Raw genomic sequence first — 16,990 nt, forward strand, 5'->3', positions numbered from 1 at the left:
TTTTTTCTAAGAGTGCACAGTATGAACGGTTTCAAGGCTACAGCTGCATGATATTGGCTATCATATATGTATTTCACGGCACACCCTAACCTTGAAATATTATCTGACTAGATGGTTTCCCGAAACACAATAACACACACACACATCTTGTCAGAATGTCAAGTTCTGTTGCTGTTGCTAAGGAATTAAACACATGGGGTAAAAACATAATTTGTATGTAAAAATATTTATTGTAAAGTTTGTGTACAGATGCATTCAGGCACAACGACCCAACATAAACAGTAGTAATATCCATACTACTATTATTGAAATGTTAAAGAATAGTATATTTTCTCTGGACAAACTTCCAAAATGTTTGGAAATAATACTGTACATAGCATTAAATTCAATTGAATATATATTTAAAGTACAGTGATGTAAGGAACATACTAAATATTGTAACATTGGAAAACTACAAACAATACAAATATGTTTTAGACCCTGTTAAATAAATTACAATAAATAATGTAATTTTGTACATAGTCTTGGAAGAATATGACATTACGGGCCACATGACACTAACATAAGTGTAATCTTCCAAATAAAATAGTACATATCAGAATCATCACTCCACAGTAACTTGAATTGTTTACAATGAACCTATTTTTGCTCTCAGAATCCATGGATGATGGAGGATGTTGGGTATTTTTGTTTGTTTAACCATCAAAAAGGACACTAGGAATGTCACTAATTGAGCATGACAACTGTTATTTTCTTACTTCATTTGAAAACAGTATCCCTTCTATTTCAGAATGTACCACTAGCACATTGTATCTAATGGCTCGGCAAAAGGAAAAAGTTTTTTCCAACTCTCTTTTTTTGTCCTTGCCTGGTCTTGTCCCGAAGAACTCAAGCACAGTGGCATTTGCTGACAATCAAGTCATTGAAGGGTGTGAGCTTCAACTTTCCCCGACTGTCGTAGTGCATGAGGACCATAGGTTCATAGGCTGCCGGCACACAACAGGGCCGAGGTGTTGCTCCCTTGTTGATGTGATGAAGACGAGACTTCACCTGCGCGTGCATGCTAGCTGGCTTGTAGTTGTGGGGGCAGGAGCCATCACAGAAGTGCATGTTGTAACCATCGGGGGCAACGACCCAGTCTGACCAGCCAATCTCCTTAAAGGACACGTTGACAGACTTTCGGCAGCAGCGACCGTCTTCATCGCAGTTGTCTTCTTTGTTGGAGCGAGTCCGTCTCCTTCTGCCTGCTGATCTAGGCTCTACAAGGTCTACCTCCAGGACCATCTGAGGGGTCCTCTTGGGATCAGTACCCTCTTCGATGGCCAGTCCTACTTCCACAACCAGAGAGGAGCCGTCCGTCCTCCCTCTCCACTTTTCAACAACAGTTCTGATGTCCAAAGTCAAATCTCCAGTTCTTGTAGCGACCGTCTGAACAAGGGTCTCTGTGTGAATCAATAGAGAAGAGTTCAGTGGTTTCGTCTCATAGATCTTGACATGAACCTCTTCACTAATCGTGGGCTCGGCAGCTTTCGAGCCATCCAACAGTTGTCTGTAGAGCTTCAGCTCAGCCCAGGCCAAAGTGAGATCCTTCCTGATGTTTGGGTTCTTGTGGAAGACAGCTCTGTACCAAAGCACATCTGATGTGTGTTCCTCATCAGTCCGAAGCACTTTGAAAGGCTCCACTGAAAGAGGTGAAAAGAAGGTTGTTAGACAAATGCTCAGCTTCTTGGAATTACTGTCATCACCTCAATAGGCTGTGCTTTTAAGAGTTATAATGGATCTGTCTTTACAGCCTCAAAAAATAGCTAAATTACATTAAAATGATTTACAAATTAGAATGGTTCATTATTATATACTTTGGAGAAGAGGTACAGTTGAAGTCGGAGGTTTACATATACCTTAGCCAAATACATTTAAACTCAGTTTTTCACAATTCCTGACATTTAATCCTAATAAGAATTCCCTGTCTTAAGTCAGTTAGGATCACCACTTTTGTTTTAAGAATGTGAAATGTCAGAATAATAGTAGAGTGATTTATTTCAGCTTTTATTTATTTCATCACATTCCCAGGGGGTCAGAAGTTTACATACACTCAATTAGTATTTGGTAGCTTGCCTTTAAATTGTTTAACTTGGGTCAAATGTTTCGGGAAGCCTTTCACAAGCTTCCCACAATAAGTTGGGTGCATTTTGGCCCATTCCTTCTGACAGAGCTGGTGTAACTGAGTCAGGTTTGTAGGCCTTGCTCACACACACTTTTCAGTTCTGCCCACACATTTTCTATGGGATTGAGGTCAGGGCTTTGTGATGGCCACTCAAATTTCCTTGACTTTGTTGTCCTTAAGCCATTTTGCCACAACTTTGGAAGTATGCTTGGGGTTATTGTCCATTTGGAAGACCCATTTACGACCAAGCTTTAACTTCCTGACTGATGTCTTGAGATGTTGCTTCAATATATCCACATCATTTTCTTTCCACATGATGCCATCTATTTTGGGAAGTGCACCAGTCCCTCCTGCAGCAAAGCACCCCCACAACATGATGCTGCCACCCCCGTGCAGGGTGGGATGGTGTTCTTTGGCTTGCAAGCCTCCCCATTTTTACTACAAACATAACGATGGTCATTATGGTCAAACAGTTCTATTTTTCTTTCATCAGACCAGAGGACGTTTCTCCAAAACGTACGATCTTTGTCTCCATGTGCAGTTGCAAACCGTAGTCTGGATTTTGTATGGCGGTTTTGGAGCAGTGGCTTCTTCCTTGCTGAGCGGCCTATCAGGTGATAGGTGGTGGTGATAGGTGGCCTATCCGCCCCCAGGTGGTGAGGGTAGGCAACAACATCTCCTCCCCGCTGATCCTCAACACTGGGGCCCCACAAGGTTGCGTTCTGAGCCCTCTCCTGTACTCCCTGTTCACCCACGACTGCGTGGCCACGCACGCCTCCAACTCAATCATCAAGTTTGCGGACGACACAACAGTGGTAGGCTTGATTACCAACAACGATGAGACGGCCTACAGGGAGGAGGTGAGGGCCCTCGGAGTGTGGTGTCAGGAAAACAACCTCACACTCAACGTCAACAAAACTAAGGAGATGATTGTGGACTTCAGGAAACAGCAGAGGGAACACCCCCCTATCCACATCGATGGAACAGTAGTGGAGAGGGTAGCAAGTTTTAAGTTCCTCGGCATACACATCACAGACAAACTGAATTGGTCCACTCACACAGACAGCATCGTGAAGAAGGCGCAGCAGCGCCTCTTCAACCTCAGGAGGCTGAAGAAATTCGGCTTGTCACCAAAAGCACTCACAAACTTCTACAGATGCACAATCGAGAGCATCCTGGCGGGCTGTATCACCGCCTGGTATGGCAACTGCACCGCCCTCAACCGTAAGGCTCTCCAGAGGGTAGTGAGGTCTGCACAACGCATCACCGGGGGCAAACTACCTGCCCTCCAGGACACCTACACCACCCGATGTCACAGGAAGGCCATAAAGATCATCAAGGACATCAACCACCCGAGCCACTGCCTGTTCACCCCGCTATCATCCAGAAGGCGAGGTCAGTACAGGTGCATCAAAGCTGGGACCGAGAGACTGAAAAACAGCTTCTATCTCAAGGCCATCAGACTGTTAAACAGCCACCACTAACACTGAGTGGCTGTTGCCAACACACTGACACTGACTCAACTCCAGCCACTTTAATAATGGGATTTGATGGGAAATGATGTAAATATATCACTAGCCACTTTAAACAATGCTACCTTATATAAATGTTACTTACCCTACATTATTCATCTCATATGCATACGTATATACTGTACTCTATATCATCGACGGTATCCTTATGTAATACATGTATCACTAGCCACTTTATACTATACTATGCCACTTTGTTTACATACTCATCTCATTTGTACATACTGTACCCGATACCATCTACTGTATCTTGCCTATGCTGCTCTGTACCATCACTCATTCATATATCCTTATGTACATATTCTTTATCCCCTTACACTGTGTACAAGACAGTAGTTTTGGAATTGTTAGTTAGATTACTTGTTATTACTGCATTGTCGGAACTAGAAGCACAAGCATTTCGCTACACTCGCATTAACATCTGCTAACCATGTGTATGTGACAAATAAAATTTGATTTGATTTGATTTGATTTATATACGACTTGTTTTACTGTGGATATAGATACTTTGAACTGGTTTCCTCCAGCATCTTCACAAAGTCCTTTGCTGTTGTTCTGGGATTGATTTGCACTTTTCGCACCAAAGTAGGTTCATCTCTAGGAGACAGAACATGTCTCCTTCCTGAACGGTATGACGGCTGCATGGTCCCATGGTGTTTATACTTGCGTACTATTGTTTGTACAGATGAACGTAGTACCTTCAGGCGTTTGGAAAGTGCTCCCAAGGATGAACCAGACTTATGGAGGTCGACAATTTTTGTTCTGAGGTCTTTGCTAATTTCTTTTGATTTTCCCATGATGCCAAGCAAAGAGTCACTGATTTTGAAGGTAGGCCTTGAAATGCATCCACAGGTACACCTCCGATTGACTCAAATTATGTCAATTAGCCTATCAGAAGCTTCTAAAGCCATGACATCATTATCTGGAATTTTCCAAGCTGTTAAAAGGCACAGTCAACGTAGTGTATGTAAACTTCTGACCCACTGGAATTGTGATACAGTGAAATAATCTGTCTGTAAACAATTGTTGGAAAAATTACTTGTGTCATGCACAAAGTAGATGTCCTAACCGACTTGCCAAAACTATAGTTTGTTAACAAGAAATGCGTGGAGTGGTTGAAAAACGAGTTTTAATGACTCCAACCTAAGTGTATGTAAATGTCCGACTTCAACTGTAATTAATAACTGCTCTCGGAATTTCTATCAAGCCTTTGCTAAGTCTAAATGCTAATGTTAATGGCAGGCTTTTGTTGGAGTGCACACAAAAACAAAGCACTAAGATTAAATTGTATGACTCACTCATTCTCACGAGATAGGGTTTGAGAGAACACTGACAGGTACATTAACATTACAACAAAAGAAATGTGTTTGAAGGCTTTTCGTTTGTTTTGTCATAAAAGCGCATTTGAATCATTCTTGTTAAAGACACAACCGTGCGAGAATGTTTATTGGGACACAAGGTACACACCTTTGACAAAGCCCAAACCATTGGCGAGTTAGACCTTTTCAATAGGTTATAAATACACCATGCGTAAAGGCAAAATTCCATGCAGTCAGATCTAAATCTAGAATGTCAACAGTCAGGTCCTTGTGGTTAAAACCAGTACAGTAGCTATGTGTCTTTAAATAAGGTCTCACCTGTGGCTGGGAGAAGCAGGGTGGATGTCCTCCAAGGGGAATGCCGGGATTCCCCCCCCTGACTGGAGTTCCCTGTCAGCTGCCTCAGTGTTTCCTTGTAGAGCTGATGCATCCTCCTCAGCTCCTCCTCTGAAGCCAATTCCCTGGGCCTGGGCTCTTTCTCCATCCCCACGGAGCTCAAGATGCCTGTCTTCACTGCCTCCAGGAGCAGGGCCCTCTGGCTCTCCTCCTGCCCCAGGTGGGGTGTACTGTCTTTGGCCAGGCGGGGCCGGCCCTCCCCCTGATGGAGGCTGGAGAGGAGGGCCACCCAAGAGAAGAGAAAACGCAGTGCGACTGAGCTAGGCATGGTTGGTTTGTTCTCAGAGGTGCACCCTGTCTGGGGTTGTCAATGTTATGAATGAAATTCCAGACATGCTTTCATTTATACAGCTCCTGCATGGCCACACCTCTCCTTGATGTCAGGTGAGCACTCTTCATTATGTAGAGGATTATGTAGCATGCATTATCTATCATGTTCCACAAGGTGGGAAAGCACGCTTTGTATAGTACTCCTTAGAAGAAATTAATATAATTCATGTCTGAAAACAGTTGAACCTTTCATGTATTGATTGAGTTCAATGGATTGTTTCCATACAAAATACTGCATATAACCATGTATAATACCGCTCATATTAGTGGTATCAATATGTGTTGTAAATACAATAAGCTATGATGATATGAGCTATGACTAAGCCTAATCTATGACTTTCACTAAAGCAGAGCCACCGTAAAATGTGTGGTGAGACAGTGTTTGCCTCAGTACTTTTCAAACTGCCATAACACTTCCAAAGCAGCAGCACGAACCAGACCAGCTACTTCTCAGCACATTTTTGCCTTCCAGGGACCAAATTTTGCTGCTCTGTCCCAGTCTACCATGGAAGACAATACGCAGAAAAGTAGTGCTATTTGTATTTGAGCAATATGATTTGCCTTTTGTTCATTCAAGCACCACTACGCTCCAGCGAGTCACAACCTCTCGAGCTACGTTTACATGCGAGCCTGTCCTGAGCAAAATGAAGTGCCCATCAATCTAGTCGCTGAGCTTATATATTTTAGGGGAAGTAATTTACCAAAGTAAAACTAGCAATAGGCTGGTTACTGTTTATAGTCTGCAAAAAGAAACCTACAAAAATACACTGTATCATTTGTCTTGGCAGGCCTACTGTAGTCAGGTTGATTAAGCAATAAGGCCCGGGGGGGTGTGGTATATCGCCATTATACCGCGTCTAATAGCTGTTCTTATGCACGACGCAGCGTGACTGGATACAGCCATTAGCCGTGGCATATTGGCGATATACCACACCCCCCCGGGCCTTATTGCTTCATCAACCTGACTGCAGTAGGCCTGCCAAAACAAATGCTACAGTGTTTTTTTGTAGGTAAACATAAATGTTTTGTCATACCAATCAGCATTAAGGCCTCAAACCACCCAGTTTATACTATCTATTTTGGAATGCAATTGTCTTAAAAGGGCAGTGTCCTAATCTTCTCAAAATTATAAACATTTATACAATTAATACAGTGCAATTCTAAAGAATGGAGTAATGACTTACATTGCTAAATTATATTAAACAGCTTTTTAATACATATCATCATAACCAAATATAGCCTGCATGACCCTAATGCATTTAAAAACTACATCATCTGGGCCAGTAGAAATTCTGTTCTGGCCAGTAGATTTTTGGCTAACTGGCCCGCTTGAGCCAGTGAGAAAAGTTAAAGTTGGAACCTGTTATAGCCTACGAATGGGACCCAGAGTTTTGATTGATCAGATCTATTTTTTATTTTTTATTTAACTTTGGCAAGCCAGTTAAGGTCAAATTATTATTTACAATGACAACCTACACCAGCAAAACCTGGACGACACTGGGCCAATTGTGCGCCGCCCTATGGGACTCCCAATCACAGCCAGTTGTGATACAGCCTGGATTTGAACCAGGCTGCGCCACTCGGGAGATCAGGAAAAACTCCAGGCCCCAGAAAAGACACATACAAATTTTGCAACCTCTGCACCAAAAGCATTGTAATGATATAGAATTAACCTACTCAGGCATAATTTGATCAAGGAAATGACATACACGACCACTGTATATCATGTCAGCATTAATTATTGTGGATCCCTATCATGTAATATTCTAATTGACTCTTTCCCCATGTCATCATGACCACTCTGTTAGCCTTATCAGAAAAATGGAGTGTCACAGCAATTGACCACATATTACAGATACTGTAGTGTTTGTTGTGGACGACACTTGTACTGTAAATAGACAGTAGATTCTTTTCATTTATGGTGGGTGGATCTCTTTTCTCCAGACGATGTGGAAGTCAGTCAGACTTCTTTAACCAGTATCAGCGCAGGATCAGTACATTGTGTGTTTATGGTGGCGTCCCCACCCTATGACGTGTCTCCAAGTGTGACTGACATTCTCTCCACTGTGGCAGCTTTTCTCTTTTTCGGGTTTATAAAGCAGTCACAGTGGACTTCAAATAGACACACAATGTATGCGTGAAGCATATGAACCTTTCATACCTTGTAATTGAAGCAGGGCCAGCCCTATACTTTAATGACATAAGTGGTTGCTTAGGGCCCCCAGCCCCTAGGTGGCCCCTGACCAAATAAACAAATATTTTAGATGTTTTGTTTTCTGGGAAACCGAGTGGAATTAGAATTTTAGAATACACAAGGTGCAATTTCAAAATGTGGTTGTGCATCAGCAGTTTTTCTGTTATGTCAGTCACTCAATTAGCCCATATCTGCTAACATTTTGTAGATTGCTAAGTTAGTCTAGCCAGCTATCTAACTTGTAGTAATCAAGGCCAAATTACTGATGGGGCCCTGACCTCCAGGGAGCCCACATTGATTTTGTTAGTCACTCTTACAGTACTCGGATATGTTTCTCTCCGGCATCAAGAGGGGGGCCACAAATGTTTTGCCCGCGAGATGGGGGGCCCCGACCAAACCTCCCTTAGGGCCCACAAAAGGATAGGGCCAGCCTTGAATGGAGGGTGCTATGTGTACTGTAAGTTAAGCCTCCTGCAATTAATTATTTTATTTCTGTCCATAAAACCGGTTTTAAATCAGGAAAGGTGTTTAGAACAGTTTTGAAGAGGATAACCTAGAGAATGGATATGGTTGTGGAACAATGATTATCATAATACAATGTTTTTTCTTGTACAAGCAGAGAATGGCTTGTATGAAAAAGCCATACATTCAATGTCATCAAATCGTATGTGACTAGGCCTAGTTTATTGAAGCAAGTGTCATTAACATTAACCACATTTCTGACCATATTGCTTAATTGGAGTGTGTAAATTTCCAATCTATGAGTCACTGACATGATTAAACAATCATGTGCAATGTGAATTCAACCTTGGGGCTAAAAGTGTGTGAAAGGTGACCAAGTATGAATCATCGACAGACCGACAGTGACATTCACTTTCTCATGTCAGAGTGAGCAAACAGAACAGGATATTGAGTAATCAGCCTTAGGCCCACTGTCAGCATTACAAAGGGAAGGTGTTATTTTTGAGACCAGAAGGCATAGAGAGCTGCCACTCCCAATTACGATCACATTCTGGATTCCACAAGGACAATGGCTCGTTTGAACTGACAGTGCTGTATAGCCTATATGGGTGACCACTCATTCTTTACTTCATTTTCGATGACATCTAACTAATGGAATCGGTGGACATTGAGCTTGCTTGGCAAATGTATTTAGAAGGTGTATTCTGGAGTAGCTTGAATTGTTTTATGTATCAATGTTTTATTACAATCATTTTATAATAATTGTTTGTATAACAATATTTTAATACAACGTAGCAATGTCAGTGGAGACAAGCAAGGATGTCACATTGGGTCAATTCTGTTCCTTGAGATTAAATGAATGCCATAGATTTCAATTACATTTCAATTAAGTTTTCAATTAATTAATCATTTCATTTTGTGAATAACCACAAACGGAATAGAATAATTTGCAGTATGAGCACTTGTCATCTCTCAAATAGATCGTTACATTTTTTTGGTTTAGCTAGCTAGCAATTTTTTTTGCCATATTAGAATTGACATGAAATTAGTCAAAACACCTCAAAACAAGACATGGTATCAAGAACAAGATTAAACTAGCCGGAAAGAGCCACATGATTCCCCATGTGGAATTTTCTTGTCATTCTTTCAAGCAATCTGGCCATCCAGAATCACAACAACACATGGACTTCTGCCACATAGAAGCATGCACATTGTTTTCGTAACGTTGTCAGGTAAACAATCTACAAAGAAGGCCCTGAGTGTTCCTGACTGTGACCCAGGGCAAACAACTGCCCTTTCTCATTGAACCCACAAAGTTCAAGGCCGATCACGGCACTGCAGGCATTGTTTGCAGAAAACAGTTTGCTCCAAACTGAAATATCACATTGACATAACTATTCAAACCCTTTACTCAGTACTTGGTTGAAGCACCTTTGCCGATTACAGCCTTGAGTCTTCTTGAGTATGACGCTACAAGCTTGGCACATCTGTATTTGTGGAGTTTCTCCCATTCTTCTCTGCAGATCCTCTCAAGCTCGGTCAGGTTGGATGGGAAGTGTTGCTGCACAGCTATTTTCAGGTCTCTCCAGAGATGCTCAAGTCCGAGCTCTGGCTGGGCCACTCAAGGACATTCAGAGACTCCTGCATTTTCTTGGCTGTGTGTTTAAGGTCGTTGTCCTGAGGTGAACCTTTGCCCCAGTCTGATATCCTGAGCGCTCTGGAGCAGGTTTTCATCAACGATCTCTCTGTACTTTGCTCTGTTCATCTTTCCCTTGATCCTGACTAGTCTTCCAATCCCTGCAGCTGAAATACATCCCCACAGCATGATGGTGCCACCACCATGCTTCACCAGAGGGATGGTGCCAGGTTTCCACCAGATGTGGCGCTTGGCATTCAGGCCAAAGAGTTCAATCTTGGTTTCATCAGACCAGAGAATCTTGTTTCTCATGGTCTGAAAGTCTTTAGGTGCCTTTTGGCTCACTCTACCATAAAGGCCTGTTTGGTGGAGTGCTGCAGGGATGGTTGTCCTTCTAGAAGGTTCTCCCACCTCCACAGAGGAACTCTAGAGCTCTGTCAGAGTGACAATCACCTCCCTGACCAAGGCCCTTCTCCCCCGATTGCTTAGTTTGTCTGGGCGGCCAGCTCTAAATCAAATCAAATCCCATTTTATTTGTCACGTACACATGGTTAGCAGATGTTAATGCGAGTGTAGCGAAATGCCTGTGATTCTAGTTCCGACAGTGCAGTAATATCTAACAATAATATCTAAAAGTAATATCTAAGTATTCTAACAATTCCCCAACAACTACCTAATACACACAAATCTAAAGGGGTGAATGAGAATATGTACATGTAAGTATATGGATGAGCAATGGCGAAGGTGCAATAGATAATATAAAATATATATATACACACATGTAATGTAAGATCTTTAAACATTATTAAAGTGGAATTATTTAGAGTGCATTGTATAAAATGACTAGTGATCCATTTATTAAAGTGGCCAGTGATTGGGTCTCAATGTAGGCAGCAGCCTCTCTGAGATAGTGATGCTGTTTAGCAGTCTGATGGCCTTGAGATAGAAGCTGTTTTTCAGTCTCTCGGTCCCAGGTTTGATGCACCTGTACTGACCTCGCCTTCTGGAAGATAACGGTGTGAACAGGCAGTGGCTCAGGTGATTGTTGTCCTTCCTGTGACATTGGGTGCTGTAGGTGTCATGAAGGACAGGTCGTTTGCCCCCGGTAATGCATTGTGCAGACCGCACCACCCTCTGGAGAGCCTTGCGGTTGAGGGTGGTGCAGTTGCCATACCAGCCCGACAGGATGCTCTCGATTGTGCATGGGTAAAAGTTTGTCAGGGTTTTGGATGACAAGTCAAATTTTTCAGCCTCCTGATTTTGAAGAAGCGCTGTTGCGCTTTCTTCACCACACTGTTTGTGTGAGTGGACCATTTCAGTTTGTCTGTGATGTGTATGCCAAGGAACTTAAAACTTTCCTCCTTCTCCACTGCTGTCGCTTCGATGTGGATAGGGGGGGTGCTCCCTCTGCTGTTTCCTGAAGTCCACGATCATCTCCTATGTGTTGTTGACGTTGAGTGAGATGTTGTTTTCCTGACACCACATTCTAAGTGCCATCACCTCCTTCCTGTAGGCTGTCTCGTCGTTGTTGGTAATCAAGCCCACTACTGTTGTGTTGTCTGCAAACTCTATGATTGAGTTGGAGGTGTGCATGGCCATGCAGTCATGGGTGAACAGGGAGTACAGGAGGGGGCTGAGCACGCACCCTTTTGGGGCCCCAGTGTTGAGGATCAGCGAAGTGGAGATGTTGTTTCCTACCTTCACCACCTGGGGGAATCCCGACAGAAAGTCCAGGACCCAATTGCACAGGGTGGGGTTGAGACCCAGGGCCTCCAGCTTGATGATGAGCTTGGAGGTTACTATGGTGTTGAATGCTGAGCTGTAGTCAATGAACAGCATTCTTACATAGGTATTCCTTTGGTCCAGATGGGATAGGGCAGTGTGCAATGTGATGGCGATTGCGTCGTCTGTGGACCTGTTGGGGCGGTATGCAAACTGAAGTGGGTCTAGGGTGGCCGGTAAGGTGGAGTTGATATGATCCTTGACTAGTCTCTCAAAACACTTCATGATGACAGAAGTGAGTGCTGCAGGGCGATAATAATTTAATGGAGTTGTCTTTGCCTTCTTGCGAACAGGAACAATGGTAGCCATCTTGAAGCATGTGGGGACAACAGACTGGGATAGTGAGAGTTGAATATGTCCGTAAACACACCAGCCAGCTGGTCTGCGCATGCTTTGAGGACGCGGCTTGGGATGCCGTCTGGGCCAGCAGCCTTGCGAGGGGTAACACGTATAAATGTTTTACTCACGTCAGACACAAAGAAGGAGAGGGGGGGGGGGGGGGGGGGGGGGGGGGGGGGCAGTCCTTTTTAGTGGGCTGCGACGGTGGCACTGTATTATCCTCAAAGCGGGCAAAGAAGGTGTTTAGTTTGTCTGGAAGCGTGACGTCGGTGTCCGTGACGTGGCTGGATTTATTTTTGTAGTCCGTGATTTCCTGTAGACCCTGCCACATACGTCTCGTGTCTGAGCCGTTGAATTGTTACTCCACTTTGTCCCTGTACTGGCATTTCGCTTGTTTGATTGCCTTGGGGAGGGAATAGCTACACTCAGACATATTCCCAGACCTCTTTCCATGGTTAAATGTGATGGATCGCTCTTTCAGTTTTGCCATCCATCCACGGAAGAGTCTTGGTGGTTCCAAACTTCTTCCATTTAAGAATGATGGAGGCCACTGTGTTCTTGGGGACCTTCAATGCTGCAGACATTTTTTGGTACCCTTCCCCAGATCTGTGCCTCGACACAATCCTGTCTTGGAGCTCTATAGACAATTCCTTCGACCTCATGGCTTGTTTTATTATTTGACATGCACTGTCAACTGTGGGACCTTACATAGACAGGTGTGTGCCTTTCCAAATCATGTCCAATCAATTGAATTTAACACAGGTCAAGTTGTAGAAACATTTCAAGGTTCATCAATGGAAACAGGATGCACCTGAGCTCAATTTTGAGTCTCATAGCAAAGGGTCTGAATAGGAATTTCTTATTTATTTATTTTTTACATTTGCAAATATTTCTAAAATCTGTTTTCGCTTTGTCATTATGGGGTAGTGTGTGTAGATGTATTTAATCCATTTTAGAATGAAGCTGTACCGTAACAAAATGTGGAAAAAGTCAAGGGGTCTGAATACTTTCCCGAAGGCACTCTGTCCTTGAACCAATTATTTTAAAATCCCGCACAGAAGAAATTGCAAGGATAATTTAATAGCTAATGGCAGCCTGCCGTATCCAGGTCGGCCTTCAATTTGAAATACTCAATGAGAGGGGGCAGCACTGAGCTAGTCTGCAACGTCACATCCTGGAGTGGCTCAAACTTCACATGTTACGTCTACATAAATCTCCCACACGAGACGCCATCTTAACCGACTTCCTTGGCTTCACATGCGCTATTCAGTCTTCACATAAGAATGACGGATGTCACGTGATGGTTGGCTATGTCCATTAATAGTGTATTTAGAGTCAGTGGTGTGACCTGACCGGAAAAACTCTGAGCCCTACTTATATACAGTGGGGCAAAAAAGTATTTAGTCAGCCACCAATTGTGCAAGTTCTCCCACTTAAATAGATGAGAGAGGCCTGTCATTTTCATCATAGGTACACTTCAACTATGACAGACAAAATGAGAAAGTCACATTGTAGGATTTTTAATGAATTTATTTGCAAATTATGGTGGAAAATAAGTATTTGGTCAATAACAAAAGTTTATCTCAATACTTTGTTATATACCCTTTGTTGGCAATGACAGAGGTCAAACGTTTTCTGTAATTCTTCACAAGGTTTTCACACACTGTTGCTGGTATTTTGGCCCATTCCTCAATGCAGATCTCCTCTAGAGCAGTGCTGTTTTGGTGGCTGTTGCTGGGCAACACAGACTTTCAACTCCCTCCAAAGATTTTCTATGGGGTTGAGATCTGGAGACTGGCTAGGCCACTCCAGGACCTTGAAATGCTTTTTACGGAGCTACTCCTTCGTTGCCCGGGCGGTGTGTTTGGGATCATTGTCATGCTGAAAGACCCAGCCACGTTTCATCTTCAATGCCCTTGCTGATGGAAGGAGGTTTTCACTCAAAATCTCACGATACATGGCCCCATTCATTCTTTCCTTTACACGGATCAGTCGTCCTGGTCCCTTTGCAGAAAAATAGCCCCAAAGCATGATGTTTCCAACCCCATGCTTCACAGTAGGTATGGTGTTCTTTGGATGCAACTCAGCATTCTTTGTCCTCCAAACATGACGAGTTGAGTTTTTACCAAAAAGTTATATTTTGGTTTCATCTGACCATATGACATTCTCCCAATCTTCTTCTGGATCATCCAAATGCTCTCTAGCAAACTTCAGACGGGCCTGGACATGTACTTTCTTAAGCAGGGGGACACGTCTGGCACTGCAGGATTTGAGTCCCTGGCGGCGTAGTGTGTTACTGATGGTAGGCTTTGTTACTTTGGTTCCAGCTCTCTGCAGGTCATTCACTAGGTCCCCCTGTGTGGTTCTGGGATTTTTGCTCACCGTTCTTGTGATCATTTTGACCCCACGGGGTGAGATCTTGCGTGGAGCCCCAGATCAAGGGAGATTATCAGTGGTCTTGTATGTCTTCCATTTCCTAATAATTGCTCCCACAGTTGATTTCTTCAAACCAAGGTGACCAAATACTTATTTTCCACCATAAGTTGCAAATTAATTAATTAAAAATCCTGCAACGTGATTTTCTGGATTTTTTTCTCATTATGTCTGTCATAGTTGAAGAGTACCTATGATGAAAATTACAGGCCTCTCTCATCTTTTTAAGTGGGAGAAGTTGCACAATTGGTGGCTGACTAAATACTTTTTTGCCCCACTGTAACATTAAAATGCATATCAAGGTCATCAAAGTTGACCCCATGCCATACTATATCATCTTTTGTTTAGATGAGTCATTCAATTCCTACTGTATGAAGATGCGAGATGGACTTCGGTAGAAATGCATGGTTTGCTTGCTATGCTAACGTACAGTGTCGTAGCAGCTTCATGGTCCATTCACAAAGACCAGTCTAATGTTTGTGTGTGTGTGTGTAAGCTGTGTGGCGTCCCATCAGGAGGCAGTGTGTAAACATCATCCTCTCTCTCCCACACACATGGGCAGATTGCCAAGGAGGCAGGATGTGGTTGAAGCTATCAGTGAAGGAGTCTAAGGCAGGACATGCTGTAGAATGGCATGTCTCCCTCTAGTGGCAATGAGAATATAATCCAGTCCATAGTAGAGTTCACTGGTAAGTGTTCTATAAAAGTGTATCTTTATGCATCTATGATCGGTTTAGCCTCCCCAAATCCCAACCTTCACCATTAGGAGAGAAACTGTAAAACTGGCCTTAGGTCAGTGTTTAGGGGCATTTTCATTCTACACCAGAAGCCTGGGGCTGAATTGATTTTAGTTTCTATTGATAGCGTAACATGTAGCCTACAGCGTATGTGATCAAGCATAACAGTGTAGGTCATTAAGATTGGAAGATAAACTTGTCATCTGTATATGTATAGCAAGAAAAATTGGGATTTTTTTGGACAGACTATAGCTGGGTGATATTCATTTGGAATTCAAAGTATTTAATTGTGCTTAGAAATTATTGAAACTTAGCAGATCTGTAGCAAACCTCAGTTGTGTACTGTATGTCATTGTTGTCTCCCTACTGAACATGCATCAGTGGCTTCATTCTGTTGGACAACCAACCCGGTTTACTTCCCATAGGGCTCCAGTCAAAAGTAGTACCTTGGCAACAGGGTGCCATTTGGGACTGAGACCTCGTGTACTTTCAGTCTCCTCTGTTGCTATGGCAGTGGAAGAAGAGTAGAGGAGGTGGTGGTGAGAGAAAAAGAGAGAAACTTTCCTATGACATTTTCATGCCTGAATAGTTCTTTACTGATCATTTACAATTGACCCGCCTTGCATCCCAATGCAAAGGGTATGCTGGCAAGGTTGCTCTTTGCCTAGAGTGGCAGATTGACGAGGGCGGCATTTTCTAAACTAAACTTACCAAGATGCACCTACAACAGCACCTCACATAATTCTGCCCCAAAACACTGAAAACCTCTCTCACCTAGTGGCATATGGGCTATTAATAAGGTGAGCACTGATGCCGCCCCATGATAATGTTACTTTCCCAAGCAAGAAACAGGAAATGATCGCTCAAACAAGGGGAAACTAACAAAGAGTCATTAACTACCAAAATGAAACAGGTGGGGTTCTAGGAGGGGTACTGAAAGACACTCATGGGGGTGTCCACTGAACAACAACTGGCACCTAAAAGACACCCACCATGAGCGCACACTAAATTTGCCCAAGAACAGTCAAACAAAATAAAAACCCACACCAAACTTAAAGACAGGAAACAAACCAAAGAGTGGAGCAAAAGAAAACAGGGAAGATCAGATAAAGGATAGTTCAAATATGAATAATCAACCAGGGAGTGTCAACTAAAGGTGTTAACCCTCCAAATATTTAAAGACCACTGGAGCACTGGGCCAGCCGCTCTTAAATATCACCTGTCGGCACAGATAAAACACCTTCTGAGTAGCGAGATGACAAGCTAGCACAGCTGTAATACATACTGACGATGTGACACCAATCGGTGTGGTCCGATACATAAACCTCAATAGTCGAGTAATGTCTTTCATATGAGACCATTTTCTTTTAAAAGTACCCCACAGGGTGCTTGCTTAACATTGTTATCGTCACTCTGTAGGAGCACAGCCCCTGCTCCTACTTCGCTGGCATCAGTGTACAAAGCAAAAGGACGACAGAAATCTGGAGCAGCTAGCACTGGTGCAGAGAGCAAACGGGTCTTTGTCTTCGCAAAAGTCTCCTGACAGTCGGGGCTCTTTCGGAGAAACACTTTCAGACTGGTCAAATCTGCAAGTGATGCAACAACCTGGGCAAAGTTCTTACAAAAAGCCTGGTAGTAACCAGCCATTCTCAGATGGAGAATGCTG

General features: G+C 43.2%; 1 protein-coding gene across 1 annotated transcript; it reads right to left on the bottom strand.

The window, feature by feature from the left end:
* Positions 1–210: 210 nt before the first annotated feature.
* Positions 211–5,733, bottom strand: gdf15 (growth differentiation factor 15). Its single transcript, XM_021612960.3, has 2 exons — positions 5,334–5,733; positions 211–1,682 (listed from the first exon to the last, which is right to left on the bottom strand). Exons 1-2 carry the CDS (start codon positions 5,677–5,679, stop codon positions 889–891), a joined length of 1,140 nt encoding a protein of 379 aa, XP_021468635.2. The 5' UTR covers positions 5,680–5,733; the 3' UTR covers positions 211–888.
* Positions 5,734–16,990: the final 11,257 nt, after the last annotated feature.

The sequence above is a fragment of the Oncorhynchus mykiss genome, chromosome 8 (genome assembly GCF_057628025.1).
Source record: "Oncorhynchus mykiss isolate SJ-2025 chromosome 8, ASM5762802v1, whole genome shotgun sequence".
In the NCBI taxonomy this organism is placed as follows: domain Eukaryota; kingdom Metazoa; phylum Chordata; class Actinopteri; order Salmoniformes; family Salmonidae; genus Oncorhynchus; species Oncorhynchus mykiss.